Source organism: Ursus maritimus, unplaced genomic scaffold (assembly GCF_017311325.1).
Source record: "Ursus maritimus isolate PB19 unplaced genomic scaffold, ASM1731132v1 scaffold_2, whole genome shotgun sequence".
Lineage (NCBI taxonomy): Eukaryota > Metazoa > Chordata > Mammalia > Carnivora > Ursidae > Ursus > Ursus maritimus.
In genome coordinates, this window is record NW_024424452.1 from 96,599,830 (window position 1) to 96,617,556 (window position 17,727).

Sequence of the window (17,727 nt, forward strand, 5' to 3'; positions counted from 1 at the left end):
ATAAAATTGGCCCAGTTTCCCTTGTTATAAGATAGTGCCCCTGCTGCTTCAAGACCATGCAGAGGAATCAAATACATCAGCGACTGTCCTCAAGATCTGCCCCATCTCCCCTCCAGGCATCAGACCAATAGCTGAAATCAAATCTCGGTATGAACTGACTAAGGACATGCTGATCCTGCTAAGAGAGGAGAGGAATCATATGCAGGATCTGTGAGACCTAGTTAGTATGTATTAGGAGTTGGGAGAGTATGCCTAGGAGGGGATCATAAAGCTGGACAAGGGAGAGTTTGTCAGGATGGGGACACTGTTCCATAACACCAGATAGCAATGCAAGTGTCCTGGGAGTCAACTCTTGTGTGCTTCTGGGATGCTTCTGGAAGTTTAGGAAAAATGATGGTCCAAAAAATGGTATAAAGATGCCAGAACTGCTAAGGCAGACTAAGTAGGAAATGATTAAAGACTCAGAGAAGTAGACATGTTAGAATGATCTATTTTAGGGGTGCTTGGGTGGCTCAGTTAGTTCAGTGTCTGATTTTGGGATCCTGGGATCCAGTCCTAAGTGAGGCTCCCTGTTCAGCGGGGAGTCTTCTTCTCCCTCTGCTCTTTCCCTTGCTTGTGCTCTCTCTCTCTCTCTCCCTAATAATAATAAAAAAGAATGACCTATTTATAAAACCAGAAGACCTACCAGCTACCCTGAGGATGTACCATTTACCAGGACAATAAGGAATGCCCAGTGACAGGGACCAATATTATAGAGAAACTCTATTCTGGCCAACTATCTGCAGGCTGCATTTTTGGTAGTAGATGCTATTATCAAATGTGGCTGCCTAATAACAGTGGGGACTATAGAATCCCAGGATAGCAGGGCTAAGTAACAGCACTTAATCTTCAGAAGCGGATTGGGTGAAAATACTGGAGGGCCAAGACTAGGTGATGCAAGAATGTGCCTAGGATGCAAAATCAAAGACGGCACTCATCCTCAGGGTTGTGCAAGTACTGACCCTGACCCTCAACATGAGCACCTTCTTAAGGCTGAGGCATGTAAGGCAGCAAGGTCGGGAGGCAGTCAGGGGAGAGAACATCCTGACCTGTAGGAATCTCCAAGTGGGTTAATAGAATATGGTGTTTCTTAGGGTAAGGGTTTGCCAACATAGGTATGGCATGATAAATAATCAAAAAATTTCAAGAATGAGTGAGCCAAAGACTGAGATAAGCTGCTCCGATAAAAGTCATGATCTTTTGCCTAATTATGTTTTTTTGACTTGATAATTTTCTCCCCCATCCTCAGACTTAAAGCAAGGACGGATCCCTATGAAGAAGGACTGTGTAACATCACAGCAAGTATATATAGTAGTATTTCTCCTATCCTTTCCCAAAGGAAACTTCAGTGATTTACTTTAGTAATTGTGCACTAGGATCTTTAGAGACTTGTTGAATCTGAGCTGTCTGTGATACCTGGAAGAAAAAGTATCACCATGACCCCGGTTAAAATAGCAGCTACAGGAGCCAGGCAATAAAAGGATCCCTAGTTTATGTTTACCTCACAATGATTCATTGGGCTTGTGGACCCACCTGGCAGTCATTTCTATGGCTCTCAAGTATACACAGTTTGTAGCAGTTTGTAGGACGCTCACATTAGTTCTCTGATCTCTGAAATGAGAGGTATCAAAGTAAGAAAACCCATGTAAAAAAAATCTACAACTGATATTTAATACTGAAACACTGAGTGATTTTCCCTTAAGATTAGGAATCAAAGCAGGGATATCTACTCTCATCATTCTATTGGAGGTCCTAGCTAGTGCAATAAGACAAGGAAAATAAATAAAAGGCACTCAGTTTGGAAAGGCAGAAACAAAATTGTGTTTATTTTCAGACATGATTGTTTATTTGGTAAATGCCAAAGACTGTATAGAAAACCTGCTAGTACTTATGAAAGAATTTCATAAGGTCACAACATACATGGTCAATATATAAAACTCAATTGTATTTCTATATACTAGCAAAGAAAAATTGGAAATCAAAATTTAAAAAGTATTGCCATCTCAAGGGCAATAAAAGCCATTTTCAAAAGATCACATACCATATGATTCCATTTTGTGAAACTTTGTTAAAGTGACAAAATGATAGAAATGGAGAAGAGATTAGTAGTTACCCATGGTGGGCATGGTGGTCCAGGGGAAGGGGGTGAATACAAATGCAGAGAGGTAGTTCAAGAGGGATCTTTGTGGTGATGGAATAATTCTGTAAATAGTGTAGAATTACACACATATCGAGCTTATGTCAATGTCCTGATATTATCAATATTATTCTAGTTCTGTAAGATATAACCATTGGGAGAAACTGAGTGAAGGGCACATAGGACCTCTCTGCACTGGCCTTGTGATCTTCTGTGAATCCATAATTATTTCGAAATAAAAATTTTTAAAAATGACACAAGCTCCATATGATCCATGGTAGCTGAAAATTCCAAAGCATTCATGAAAGAAAGCAGAGAAAGCCTAATCAAATGGAATAATAGATGTGTTCATGAATTGAATTGAAAGACTCAACATTATTAAGATATCTGTTCTCAAATTGATCTAGAGATTCAAAGCATTCCTAACCAAATGCCAGCAGATGTTTTGTAGAAATTGATGAGCTATTTCTAAAATGTACATGAATAAGCCAAGGCCCTAAAATAGCCAAAACACTTTTGCAGAAGAATAAAACTTAGAAGACTCATACTTCCTGATTTCAAGACTTGTTATAAAGCTACATGATCAACACATTGTGGTATCGGCATAGGAATGGACTTATGGATCAATGGAAAAATTAAAGTCCAGAAACACACTGACACATATATGGTTAATTTTAGACAGAGGTGCCAAGGTAATTAAGTGGGAAAAAAGATAGTTTTTCCAATGAATGTTTCTCAACAGAACAATTGGTCATCCATATGCAAGGGGAAAAAAAAGGAAAAGAAAAAGAAAGAAAAAAGAACTTTGACTCCTCTTACCCTTCACCATGTGCAAAAATTAACTCAAAATGGATCAGAGACATAAATGTAAAACTAGCCAATTTGGGAACTATTAGTTTAAAAGAGACAGTATTTATTTATTTCTCTATGTATTCCACAGTCTATTTTCATAACAGAAAAAAAAGTTTCTCCTGTAGAACTAATATTTTCTTTTACCAAATAATGTAAATACTTGATTCATTATATTTTCCATTTTAGTTTGACTAAAAGTAAACAATAAAGATTACTATATAAATTAAATTTTAGAAAATTGACTTCTATCTCTCATGCTTTTGATTTTTTCATTTGTATTTTAGCAAGTTTAAATTATGTGTATCTACTATAAGCTGATATATTCTAATTTTTTTGAAATTATTGTGTTTCTACTGGGTACTGAGCTAAACATAAAGAAAAAAACTACTTAAGAAAACTCTTTAGCAAGAAAATTTTTCAGTTATATAAATATGCATCATTTGTTAAGTATAAATATTCATAATGAATGATAACCTTATTTTTAAGCCAAAAAATATCGGCATCAGACAGTTGATGATCTGCTAAAATGATGGGAATACAGGATTAGGAGCTATTCACAGGACTATTTGTGAATCAGAAATTTTTGGAAAACAGTGTTCCTTTACTGACCATTTGCATCCCTCATTAGCAAACAGCAGCTTGAGGGGCGCCTGGGTGACTCAGTGGTTAACCCTCTGCCTTCGGCTCAGGGCGTGATCCCAGTGTCCTGGGATGAGTCCCGCATCAGGCTCCCTCCTCTGCTGGGAGCCTGCTTCTTCTTCTCCCACTCCTCCTGCTTGTGTTCCCTCTCTCACTGGCTGTCTCTCTCTCTGTCAAATAAATAAATAAAATCGTTAAAAAAGGAAGAAAAGAAGAAAGAAAGAAAGGAAGGAAGGAAGGAAGAAAGAAAGAAAGAAAGAAAGAAAGAAAGAAAGAAAGAAAGAAAGAAAGAAAGAAAGAAAGAAAGAAAGAAAACAGCAGCTTGGGACACCTGGGTGGCTCAGTCATTAAGCGTCTGACTATTGATTTCATCGGGTCTGATCTCAGTGGATCTCCATGTCCTGAGATCCAGCTGCAGGGTAAGCGCAGAGTCTGCTTGAGATTCTTTCTCCCTCTCAGTATGCCCCCACCCACCCACTCACACTCTGTCTCTTCTCTCTAAAATAAGTAAATAAATCTTAAAAATAAAAAAGAAAATGGCAGCTCAATCCATAATCTCCATTCATATATATTCTCCTTTTTTTTTCATGTATAAATTTTCATCTGAAATCTCTGATTTACCAAATTCCCTCTCCCCAAGATACTTTCTAGGGATGGGAGAAATCATTTCAATAAGGATAATAAAGGCTATCAGTGCTGACAGGGTGAAAGTAATGTTGCATTGGAAACATGCTGAGGGGTTTAGGGAGAAGCAGAGAGGCAGTAATCTCATTTTCCATGGCAGAAATTCAAGTTAATAAAGAAGCAGGCTGGAAACTGGAGAATCTTTTTGGAAGAAACTGAACAGCAATAGAGAAGACACCAATAAACACTGATATTTGGGCAATCCTCTGAATGTGGTAGGATATAAGCTAGGTTGCTAAAACAAGGCAGAAGTTTACATCTCTCTTACGCAACGATCCAGAAGCAGAGACATATTCACGTTGGTCAGCTGCTAAGCCCGATGAAGTCCTCTGGCGATAAGGTCCCTTCCCTGTTTGTCACTCTAACATCCCCTGGGGCATTGTCCTCCTCGGCATGGTGCAAGCCTGCTCGCCAGCACCCTGTCAGCATTTCCGAGTGAAAGAGGAAGTGGTAGGTAAGCAGGACGTGACTAGGAAGTTGCACCCATTAGGAGTTTGCTCCAAGGGACTGTGTGCCCTGCTGGTATTTATTTAAAGGGGTGAGGGTAGTTCTATTACTTCAAGGAAATAAATCCTGAAAATGCCGGGAAACAATTAGCAGCCTCTGCTATAGCTCCCAAAAATAATGGCTTACTGATTAGTCTCCTCAAATACATGGAACTTAAATCAGCGCATGGGGGTCCTATCCTTAAGAATGAACATATAAGGGGCACCTGGGTGGCTCAGTTGCTTAAATGTCTGCCTTCAGCTCAGATCATGATCCCAGGGTCCTGGGATCCAGCCCTAAGTCGGGCTTCCTGCTCAGCAGAGGGCCTGCTTCTCCCTCTTCCTCTGCCTGCCACCCCCCCTGCTTGTGCTCCCTCTCTCTGTCAAATAAATAAATAAAATCTTTAAAAAATAATGAACATATAATCTAGAATCACCAATAGACGTTTGCAGAGACTAGAGCTTCCAAAGAAACTATTATTAATATTCTGTGATACATGTGAGTAGTCATTATACTCATAAACAGAACACTTTTTAAAAATGCTGTGAACATTCTCTAAAATTGATAAAACAATAAAATACAAAGGCAAGGAAATATTCCCAAAGAACATGGGGGAGGGGCAAAACAGAGATGATGGTACAGAAAACAGAAAGAAAATATAAGAAAGTTAAGGATTGACAGAGGTCCAACATGTGACCAGGATATCCATAAAGAAAAAGAAAAAATAGAGAACAGAAAATTACTAAAAAAACTATACCAAGAAAATTCCTCAGAAAAAAAGAATAAGTTTCCTTATGCAAGAAAAGAGAGAAAGAAAAAATATCCTGTAGTCTCTGTAATAAAAATGGTTTCTGACTTTTCAATTGCAATATTGGAAACTACTGTACAAAGAAGATACTCTTTAAAAGTTCTAAAAGAAAGTTATTTTTAACCCTGTTTTCTACACTCAATGAAATTATTAACCAACTATTCAAATAAAGACAGTTGCAAATATGCAGAAGCTCAAAGTTTTACTTTCTAGGTATCATTTCCTATGCAGCTCATCGCCAGGTTCTCCAGTAAACAGAGGAAATAAACCAAGAAAGTGGAGAACATGAATCCAAGAGGCAAAAGCAGAGCAGGAGGGCGAGTGCACAGATGTGAAACCACCCACTCATTCTGAAGTGTGTAGCAGACACTGTCAAGTTCCTGTTGATATTGCTCGGGCTCCACTGCTTTCGCACATTCTGGACAACTTTGAAACGTCAGTATCTGCTTTGTTTGCCCAGGGTTTTTCAAGAACTATGGAAGGTTATTCTGACAACATGACAAGAGGTCAAAAATAATTAACACTTCCCAGTAGGAGACTTTAATATCCTCAATATCCATAGAAGTTACTGTATCAATATCCCAGCTCCCTTACCCTTGAAGTAAGAAAACTCTCACGTATGTGTTTGACACCCCTTCATACTTTCCCCATGGGCTCAGTTCACCGACAGAGGCAGGTGGCTTGACAATGCACCTCTTAGTGAGGCAGAGGGCAAGTGCGTGGGGATTGGTAAAGGGCAGGACTCCCTTCAAATGGGGAGAAAGGATTTTGGGGTGTGTTGACATTTAATCTAAATACTGCAGACCTGAGGGATTTGCACATGTGGAAGTGTGCAGTGAGGCAACCCGGGGAAATGCTTTGCTGTGAGTGACGTCCATGTCCAAGGCCCTCAAAGTAAAGGAAATGAATTAACTTTAATGGGTGTGTTAAGGATCTCATGAAGGACAGAGTCCTAATGACCACAAAGACAAAATCGTTTTTGATACATACATTTTTACTTGAAAAAATGTGTGCTTTGGGTCCAGAAAAGGAAAACCATCAGCTACAAGACAATAAATCTACAGTCACAAAACCCTAATTGTGAACAAATTATCCTTTCTAGACATTTATTCCCATGAATGATGGTGTGAAGGGGACAGTAGAGTTGGTAAGCTGAAGTGATCTGTATTGTATTGAAGGCAGCACATGTTTCTCCCTCTTTGGGGGGAAATTATTGTGGTGACTCTGCAGTATATTTCTTCGCCTTTTCTATCTGTCGTTCCAGTAGTTCAATCTCCAAAGAATATTTATACAGCTCCAGGGCTGTTTTCACATCCGCTGGGTTGGGGAGACACTGCATAATCTTTCTGCCTTTGCCGACATATTCACAGCTTTCAGGGACCACCTGAAAGAGATGTAGATGCTGGGTGTGGTTGAGTGGCTTCTCTCCAAATCAAGAAAGAGCAGGGTTGAGGGAGGATCTCTTGACAATGACAGGATTTCAGGCTCAGAGCCAAGACCAAACATAGGACTGCTGGTGAGCAAGAAAACCAGAAAATACCTTGGGTCCCACCACAGTCCTTCCCAGAGAGATAAGGACCTGTTCTGAGACAGCTTCTTAGGGGGCCTCTGTGAGGACAGAGGCTGTTTCTGAGACCATCCAGAAACGGAACACAATGTATTATATAGTCTAGAAAAAGACCAGGTATCTGAGACCCTCTTCTCCCTAAACGGCATGGTTTTTTCTTGTTCTCCAGTGAGAAAGGAAAGCTTGTCCTACCTGGCCACAGTGCTTCAAGAAAGAAGAGAATCCCTTTGAAGGACTCCAAAATGACTCCTGACAAGTCAGATCTCACCACTGCAGGCTGGGACAGTGCTTGGGCTTGAGGCCCCATTTTTAGGGTGGCTAGCACAGGAGCTTATCTTGAATCGTGCCACTTACCCACTTGCACTTGGGCATCCCGGGGTACCAGGTTCTGTCCTCTAAGCAGGTGATACTTTGAGGACCATCCAATTCATAGCCAGAGTCACACTGGATGGTGACATTTGCAGCCTGAAGATATTGATCCTTATTCACAGACAGCTTTGCATGGGCTATTTCTGGTTTTGGACACAGAGCTACAATGGAAACACAGTTTTAAGCAATATGTAAATCTAAGGAAAAATACATGACAACAGGCTAGGATGATAAGAATTTACTATTATGGGTGCTACCAAGTGTTCTATCTTTTCTTTTGTGTTGGTAACAATAATATTTGTTAACATTTTGGTTGACCATTGACCACAGTTATAGCTCTGATTCAGGCTAAGCATTTTATGTGATTTGGCTCTGTGAGGTAAAGACTCTTATCACTCCCATTTTTCTAGTAGACAGTTGAGATACAGACAGGTTAAGAAACTTGTCCGAGGTCTTCATACTTCTGAAGAACATGATAGGATATAAAAAAGCCATGTGACCCCAGGTTCTCAGCTATTAAAGCAAGTATCCCTCATCTCTTGATCCCATCAAGACACTGGGAATGAAATGTTCCCTCCTACCAATTGGCTCCTGTGTATAATGGAGACCGTGGTGGCAAATAATCCCCAGACTTGCGGATGGTAAAATGCTATTAACCTGTTTGCCTATAAAAGTCAGACCTAAACTTGACTTGTGCTGTCCCCACACACAGCCTGCAGCATGGGTAGGTGGTGCCTTGCGCTAGGCTGTGAGGGAAGTATTTGCCACTTAGTGATGTTTGGAATTAGCCCATGAGCGCTCACATTCATGCTAGAGCAAGATTGCATGAAAATTTTGCTACAGGCCATAGATGAAATGGGCCACCTGCAGAATTTTTCTGGAACTATACAGGAAAGTGGGTATAGGGGCTGAATTTTATGACTGGGAGAAAGAGGAAGGGAGGTTGATGTTCATGTATTCCTTTTGTACTGTTTGCATCCTGAACAGAATCATGATTTCAAAGAAATCAAATTGAATCAAATGCTTCCGTGCTTTTGTGACAGTTCCAGCCACCCGGCTGCAAAGGGAGCTGGAGTTACCTTTACACTGAGGTGCTGCAGGGGTCCAGTGTGAGGAACTGCAAGAGAGTTTGGCCACTCCGACCAGAGTGTATCCTTCATCGCATTTATATATCACTTCATTTTGTATGAATACACGGAACCCTATGACTTCTTCATGACGTCCATGGGCAACCTCAGGAGGAAAATCGCAATCTTGATGGTGCGAGATAAAAGTGAGAGAGCATGAGCTTGTAGAATGTAAAAAACAACTCATCCCAGAATCCGTGTGTTTTGTAGGAGGCTCCATTCTGTCCTGTCATCTTCTCTGCCCATAGGATCCCTTAGCCAAACCCAAGACCTGGGCTGCCCTCCTGTAAGCCGCAGGCTGAGGAACCATCATGGCCCCATCATTAGACCACTTGGTGGTCATCTCTAATATCTTCCGAAGTATAATAGGAATGGATAAAATTAATACTTTGTTCAATCCCCAAGTTGACTTCTCGGCCTATGGGGTGAGACCTGTCACATTCAAGAAGTCAAGTAGAAGCCACGGATCCTGCCCATCCCCATCCCCTTGAAGAAAAGACAGCATTTTAAAAAATATATCATATACCAAGGTGGCAGGGGAAATGGGGAAATTGGTGCCACTCTTAAAGGACTAAACCTCCCTCCCCATTCTATTGTCATTTACACCCTCAGTCTGTCTACAAGAAAAGTTAGGATTATGGGTAATTCCAGTCGACTCTTGAAAACTCAGCAACATTTTTGTTGTCATTTCAGATGTGTTATCTTTGCTAGAATAGATGTTTGTATCTTTGGGTAAGTGGGGGCCACTGGTTTAACACATGTCTTCTTTTCATCCTTATCAGAAAAGAGGGTCAGAAACAGTTTGCATACACACAGAAGGATCAAATCACACATTTGTCGTTTTAGCCCTGGGGTATGATAACTCACTTGCCCCTGTCATAATAGAGTCTGATGATACTATGATTATGTGGATATCCACATTGACCCAGTATACTAATGGCATCATGCTAATTCTACTGAATGAGCAAGAAGAAACTAGCATGTTGAGACAATAGGGATAGATGATAGATAGATGATAGATAGATAGATAGATAGATAGATAGATAGATAGATAGATAATCCATCTGGGTTTCTGGTGCAGACCTTCTATACCCTTGTAAATTCCTAAGTGCCTAGAACACTAAGAACATCTTTTGTTCTATTGAGGCAATATCAGTGGCTCCTGGATTAGAGCTGGCCACCAGAAAGACCAAGCCACGATGCACAGCTTAGAAGCTTAGAAATTTTCAGGCCTGCTCTCCTCTCCAAAGAGAGGAGACAAGTTGGAAACAGTGTTAATAACTGAGCATGCCTATAGTGAGCAAACCTTCATAAAATCTCAGGAGTATATTGTTCAGAGAGCTGCCAGGTGGACAAACACATCCATGTACTAGAGGGTGATGCACCCCAACTCCACAGGGACAGAGGCTCCTGTGCTTGGGACCCTCCCAGACTTCACCTTATGTATCTCTTCATTTGTGTCCCTCATCATATCCTTTAATAAACTGGTAATTATAAGTTAGTGTTCCCCTGAGTTCTGTGAGCCACTCTAGCAAATTAATGGAACTGGAGAAGGGGATCGTGGGAACCTCCAATCTGCAGCCAAGTGGAACAGACTTTGGTAGTAGCCCAGGGACCTACTACCCACAATTGGCATCTAATGTGGGAGGCAGTTTCAGGAGACTGAGCCTTTATCCTGTGGGATCTGCTACTCTCTGCGGTTAGATAGTGCTGGAATTGTGTTAAATTATAGGATTCCCAGCTGGTGTTGTGCAGAATTCTTTGTTGAAAAGAAAAAACAAAACAAAACAAAACAAAACTCAGACATTTGGTCACATGACTTGTTGTGAGTGTTCTGTGTGAGTCGTAAAAGAGACACACAAGAGAATCACAGGAAGTGAAGGGGAAGACTGGGTTTTTCCAACTTCCACGCTGATGCTCCAGATTATACAAGGTAAAGATTCAAGGGTTTGCCATATCAATATAATCTTTAGAGGTCCAGGGTTCAGGGCTTGTTAGGCGATCCCATCTAAACTAATGGGATATGCGCACCACACCACAAAAAAGGTTGCATAACACCAAGTAGAACGTTTTAGACTCTAGAGGCAGTACATTCCATACTTGGGAAAACTATTCCAGTCCATATGCTAGATGACGTAACAGATAGTTGGGTTTAGTGGGGCCCATGTTGGGAAAAGGCTCGACAGCAAGTCCAGTTGCAGTGAAATTGTCCTGTGGCTTGAAACTTATGACCCAGCAAAGCCTAGTTTATCGAAGGTGGCTATAGTCAGAAAGCATGCAAATATCAATGGGACTATCACAGGGTATACCCTTGAGATCCTGAAGCAAGGCCATGCACTGCTGCAGAGAATTATGTGCTGTTTGAGACATAACTCTTGACATGATTTTGGTCCTGATAGAAATTGTGCCTGATACTAGGTCATGAAGTGAGCATGTGCCAAAATCATGATCTTGGTCAATCAGAACCAAGGTATAAGGCCAGGCAGGCAACAAACAATTCGTTATAAAATGGATGTTGTCATCTGGGATTGAGCATGAGCAGGACCAGACGGCACAAGCAGCCTGCACAAATAGGGAGCCTAGAACCTACTGGTGCCCATCCACTGCTGCACAAGTGCCTCTTTAGCTCATGCTTATGGCCATGTGGAGTATCCATTACAACCAACTGACAGGACAGAGGGACGCCAAGCCTCATTCACAGATGTGTATTTTGGGTATGCGTGTGTAAGCTAAAATGGACGGAAGCTTCATGACAACTTGATCAGGGAAAGAGAGTAGTACGAAAAAATTAGGGGCTCTGCTCATTCACTTTGTTGGACAAAGAAATGAGCTAAGGATAGATTAAAGTAGCCTGGAAAGGCCCAGAATGAATGGGTTGTTTGTCAGCGCCCTTAAGGACAAAGATTGGAAGATGATTAGGCCCAAGGAGATCTGGGGTAGGTAGAAGCAGGTGACTGGACATACGGGAACGACAGGGAGTGCAAGGTTTTGAGTTTGCATGTTAACACCCACAGAGCATCCCCAGCAGAGTAGGCATTAAAACATCAAACAGGAAACAATGTGTCAGCCAGCTGAAGCCAGCCATCTTCCGTCATTGGCCTCACCAGTGCCGTCCCAAGAGGAAGAGGAGCAGAGTGGTGGTGTGGAGGAAGAACAAGCATGGGCACGACAACATGGACTCCCACTTACCAAGGCTGTCACTGGATCTCCAAACTGCCAGCCACAAGGCTAAGTCCCTAATATGACCCCAGCCCTTGAGATAACCACAAAGCCACTTGATAGCAAGTTGACCATATTGCATCCCTTCTGTCTGGAATGGACAAATATGTATTTTGACAGAAATACACAAGTACTCCACGTATGGGTTTGCCTTTCCTGCCTGTGGGACTTCGGTCAGCACTGTTATCTGAAGGTTATAGAGTGTTTCAATAATTGGCATAGAAGTACAGTATGTGCCACTAGAAAACCCGCTCACAGCAAAAGGGGTGTGCTACTGAGACCATGGCCATGGAATGTACTACTCCCATTAAAGACTTCATCACCCAGAACCCATAGACCTGTTTGGATATGGGAATGGCCTGATAAAGGCACAGTTGAAGTGCCAGTTGAGACGCAATATTGTACAGTGATGAGACTTCACAATATTACTTTACAGTATCTTCTGGAACCCAGCACTCTGAACTGCTTTAGGGCTCCTTTGGGCTCCTTCTTACACACAAGGCAAGAAGAAGCATCACTATCCGGCAGGGGTAATTGTTCTTGATATCAGTAGATGGGGCCATGGAAAAACAATGGGAGAGGTAGGATTGTGCTTAGCACTTAAGTGCTCTTGGTGAGGGAGAGGTAGGCATTTCCCACTGAGGGAGAGTCTGGAGGAGAACTTAGAGACAGCAGAAGGAAGGAAGGGAAGGAACCTTGAGGAAGAAAGGAAGCAAGTTTCAAAAGATGGGTTCAAACAGATTTGGGTGGGTCTTGAACTGCAGATTAAGGCATATGGACAGAAAGAAGAAAAGCCAAGACAATAAATACCAAGAAACAGAAGGCAATAATTGGAAGGTTCAGCTGATGTATTAGACGTGGCCTATTTTTACTGATTCAGAAAAGTAAAACAAAGCAGGAAGGTCAAGAGAATGGGAATAAACAATGAGGAGGGAAAAGAAAGTTGGAGTAGGGGGTGGGTAATGCTTTTTAACAAATTTATCCACTCCAAAAGTCATGCAGGGTATACAAATTCTTCCTGACTTGAAACCTTCCCTTAATAATCTCCAGCACCTTGATATGAAGAAACATCGAACAAACCGAGGGTTGCTGGAGGGGAGGTTTGTGGGGGGTCGGGTAATTGGGTGATGGGCTCTAAGGAGGGGCACTTGATATTATGAGCACTGGGTGTTATATGCAACTGATGAATCATGAAATTCTACCCCAGAACTAATAATACACAATATGTTAACTAACCTGAATATAAATTTAAAAAAAGAAAAGAAAAAAAATAACATAAAATTCCATAAGCTCTTACGCTCATCACATGTTGGTGTTTTGGGATACCAAGTGCCATCTTCGCGGCATCTAGCTTCAAACTGATATTTCTTATAACACATATAATGAACCGTGTCTCTGTAGAAATAAGCACAGCTATTCACAGAGCTAGTGCTTTTTGAAATGATTTCGCCATTCTCCAGCTCTGGTATTGGGCAGCACAGCTCTAAAAAATAAAAAATGAGGCTAATGGTTAATAAAATCACTGCAATGAGCCTCCTATGGATACTAAACTCATTTCTGCTTTTCAAAGATTTCACCACTGAAGAGAGATTGGGGAAACAGAAAAGGGTACCTGAGACATTTTGGGTCTGCTCTCCCTCTCCCTGATTGCTAACGTACCCCAACCTAGTCATTTCCCTTCAACTAAAGAATTTCATTAGGAGCTTCCAAAATGAGACACTGGATGAAACCTGTATGAAAATGAATTTTCAGAAGTATTCCAAAGCAATGACAAAACGTCTGTCTCCTTATGGTTTCACTGGGGCTGGAATGAAATAATGATAATTTAGAATTGTATATTTTCTAGAAACAAAAGTTTAAAAACATTTGCTAACCATGTGTATCTAGGAGACCCTCTCCTGGCCTTTCCCATGGACCCTTTAACCTTAACTGCCATTACTTTTTTATATGAACCCTCTTGTATACACTAATTAATCCATCTAGGCAAATATGCCACTGCCATTCCCACATCTGTATCTGTGCTCATATCTTCTCTCCTTTCTCTTTTTTTAAAGATGTTATTTATTTATTTGACACAGAGAGAGAAACTACAAGCAGGGGGAGCAGCAGAGAGAGAGGGAGATGCAGGCTCCCCACTAAGCAGGGAGCCTGATGTGGGGCTTGATCCCAGGACCCTGGGAGGAACTGATCTGAAGGCAGATACTTAACTGAGTCACCCAGGCACCTCCATAGCCTCTCTCCTACCTAGAATACCACTCTTTTTCTCTATTCGCTGTTCAGTTCCATTTGCTTGCCAAGGCTTCTCCTACTGGCACAGCAAATAGTCATCATTTATACCTCTGAGCTCTTATAGCAGTTATCAGGAAGAGATTATATATCTAATCCAATTACTTACTGAGATTTTACTATAATCTAGACACTCTGTACACATTATCTGTGTACTATGCCAACACGTACACCACACTTTGAGTGTAGACAGAATATGCACTGTAGACACTGTGTACACATAATCTGGACATTTCATTTATTATCTCTTCCAATCATCACAACATCCCCAGGGGATACACACTATTATCTTTCCCATTTTTAAAAAAAATATTTTATTTATTTATTTGATAAGATTTTATTTATTTATTTATTTATTTATTTATTTATTTGACAGAGAGAGACAGCCAGCGAGAGAGGGAACACAAGCAGGGGGACTAGGAGAGGAAGAAGCAGGCTCCTGGTGGAGGAGCCTGGTGTGGGGCTCGATCCCAGGACTCCAGGACCATGCCTGGAGCTGAAGGCAGACGCCTAACCACTGAGCCACCTAGGCACCCCTATCTTTCCCATTTTTTATAGCAGAAAACAGATCCTTGGAGAGGGTAAGTCTCTTGTTTCAGGTGAGGCAGTTACTTAGTGGTAAAGATAGAACTGAAATCTGGCTTGTTCAAAATCCATGTTCTGTATGGGTTCAGTCTATACTCTCTAGTAATTATTTAACAATTAATTGATACTATCCATATTCACATTTTTTCCCTTTTGAGAGCAAGGAACATGTCTCAATATCTCTCTGTCTTTCCTTTTGACCATGTAGGTCCAAGATAAATATTCCCTGTGTACAAGTCTAGGGTTCATAAAAGGAATTTTCTAAGCCTCAAATCATCAACAAATGCTTTTTTATGAATTAGCTCCACACATATTTATACGAATCGATCCCTGTAAGACTGTTCAGCAGACATCGAGGCACATTCTTGCAATACCGTAAGGAAAATAAGTCATAACCACATGCATAGCAAAAACACAACATCAGTCAGTTTATACTAATGTGTCAGTGACAAGAAATGCCAACAAGATAGGTCTAAAAAAGAAAAAAGAGAAAACCAAGAGAGAAAAAATAAGGTAACATTTTCTAGGGGAGACTGGAAGTATATCTTAAGGTTTGGATAAAAGTTACTTTGATGGATGAGATACAGGCAGGCGTTTTGTCTCAGAGTGATGATGTGAGCAAAGGTTTAGAGGCAGCAACGAGTTGTTACTGAAGGATGAACAAGAGGTAAAGTCAGGGACCCAATTGAGACAGATTGAGTATATCTTATCCTGAACATGGACCAGAAGTAAGGCGGGCTTTTGAAGGAATAGAAGAAAAGGGGATAAATACAGAACAACCTGAAGGAATTGTGACAAGTCTCTGTGACTTGTTGGACATAATCTACCTTCCCTGATTCATAAAGGAAGAGGAGGTAATGGGGCTCAGGGAAGACAATGAGAGTCCTGGGGTGTGGTTGAGCTCTGGAAGAATAACAGAGTTAGCCGTTTGATTCCCAATGGAGGAGAATCACCCAGGATATTTGATTTTTTTTTTTTTTGGCCTAACTTTAAAAGTTTCCTTCAAATATCTATCATTATAATGTAGAAAACTTCCAGGTAAAACTTTTTAGTACCCCGCTTAGAAAAACAACTCTGGGGGGCTGGTTGGCTCAGTTGGTTAAGTGACTGTCTTCAGCTTGAGTTATGATCCTGGAGTCCCAGGATCGAGTCCCGCATTGGGCTCCCTGCTCAGAAGGGAGTCTGCTTCCCTCTCTGACCCTCCCCCTCTCCTGCTTTCTCTCTCTTTCGAATAATTAAATAAAATCTTTTTAAAAATACGAAAACAACTCTGAAATCACTCTGTGATATTAAGAACATTCATGAAGCCTGAGGAGCATGGGATCATTCTGGGAACCCAGAAATTAATCTTGATGAAGGATAACAAGATGGCACCTTGGACCTCCACATTCTCTTTGCTTGCTGTGTAACCCTTGTTTCATCGGAATTTGGGAAAATAGCCAACATCACATGAATAGGATACATAGTCTCCATTGAAAAAGACACAGCTCTTGGGGAAAAAAATCTCTTCTTCTCTGTTGGGTGATTTTGCCATTCTGTGCAAAATGCTCTATGCTAAATGCTCTGACAGATGGTTTAAGGGATAGATAGGCAAATATTTTTAAAAGAGTCTTAGAAATTCTTGCTTTTAAGGAAGAAATCACATCAACAGATGAATAAGAAATGTTTGTTGGCATATTTCCACTTATAAACAGAAAGAATTACTCATGTCTACATTTACAATCAGCACTAACTTAGTGGGGCCTGCAGGTCCTTGCAAATCCTTTCAGTGCTCATTGGTTAGGGACAATTATTCCCTGACATGCAATATAATACCTTAGATTTAATGTTTTCAGTTTATACAGTGTTTTGCAATCTTACTCTCATAAAGTCACTCATTATTTGTAATGATATAAAATTTTACTTTCCAGACGGCAAAAAATTTCTACTCAGTTATTAATGCCATAGAAAAATCATGAACCCTACGGAAGAATTAATTCTTTGAAACCCGAGGAGCAGCCATTTAAATATAATACATGAATTTAAAAACAAAAAAGATTTTTTGTGACTAGATCAGCTTCTCATGGATTTGTAATATTTTGCTTTCTGAGTCATTACAGCCCTATGGGGAGGACTAAAATGATTGAAATATATTTCTTTTTTTTTTTTTTTAAAGATTTTATTTATTTATTCGACAGAGATAGAGACAGCCAGCGAGAGAGGGAACACAAGCAGGGGGAGTGGGAGAGGAAGAAGCAGGCTCATAGTGGAAGAGCCTGATGTGGGGCTCGATCCCACAATGCCAGGATCACGCCCTGAGCTGAAGGCAGACGCTTAACCGCTGTGCCACCCAGGCGCCCCTGAAATATATTTCTTAATACATACCTCAATGTACTTCTTCAAAATTGTACTAAATTATTGCCATTTGGTTATATTTAAGTAATTCTTAACCCGGAATTCTTTTCCATACCATGATTTAAACTCTCCCCTCATCCCTGTCACCTCTGTACTCACCGCACAAAACAGATGGGCACTGCAGTAGAGACAGGACCCCAAGAAGGCGCAGAGTGGGGAAAACTCCCTGCAACTTGGGGGACATGGAGAAAAGTCTCAGAGATAGTGCACTGGGATTCAACGTCCTCAGATCCCTGAATCAGGCTGAAGTGAGGCTCTAAGTCAGTAGTAAATCGATGTCTTAAACAAGGAACTAAGCCATAGATTTGCGTCACAAAAGGGGAGGGGCAGAATTGCATAGACCAGGTACTGGACAGGATCACATGAGGCTCTCCAATAAAGCTCCAAGTCTTGGGAGTATGATACGAAGTTGACACGAAAGCTCTCTGGGATTCTGTATTTACAATTGTAACCCCGAGAATTTCTCACTGTTGTGGGGGGCACTTGTTAGCTTGTTGTCTACATACAGACACCATTTCTCTTTGAATACTTGAGA

At 41.0% G+C, this 17,727-nt stretch overlaps 1 protein-coding gene across 2 annotated transcripts; it reads right to left on the minus strand.

The window, feature by feature from the left end:
* Positions 1–6,621: 6,621 nt before the first annotated feature.
* On the minus strand, positions 6,622–17,470 carry LOC103657664 (apolipoprotein R). Of its 2 annotated transcripts, XM_040636396.1 has the most exons (5): positions 17,292–17,468; positions 13,225–13,410; positions 8,661–8,834; positions 7,567–7,742; positions 6,622–7,029 (listed from the first exon to the last, which is right to left on the minus strand). In XM_040636396.1, the coding sequence occupies exons 1-5, from the start codon at positions 17,374–17,376 to the stop codon at positions 6,856–6,858; spliced, it is 795 nt and encodes a 264-aa protein (XP_040492330.1). In that variant the 5' UTR covers positions 17,377–17,468; the 3' UTR covers positions 6,622–6,855. The 2 variants fall into 2 exon arrangements, with proteins under 2 accessions (XP_040492330.1, XP_008683288.2); XM_008685066.2 differs by lacking the exon at positions 13,225–13,410 and having other exon boundaries at positions 17,292–17,470.
* Positions 17,471–17,727: the final 257 nt, after the last annotated feature.

Bases quoted from the DNA above. Each gene is read 5' to 3' on its own strand.
- LOC103657664 (XM_040636396.1), bottom strand. From the start codon at position 17,376: ATGTCCCCCAAGTTGCAGGGAGTTTTCCCCACTCTGCGCCTTCTTGGG. The intron at 13,411-17,291 runs GTGAGTACAGAG...TTTATTTTTTAG, and splicing joins GTGCCCATCTGTTTTGTGCG to AGCTGTGCTGCCCAATACCA. The intron at 7,030-7,566 runs GTAAGTGGCACG...CATCTCTTTCAG, and splicing joins GGATGCCCAAGTGCAAGTGG to GTGGTCCCTGAAAGCTGTGA.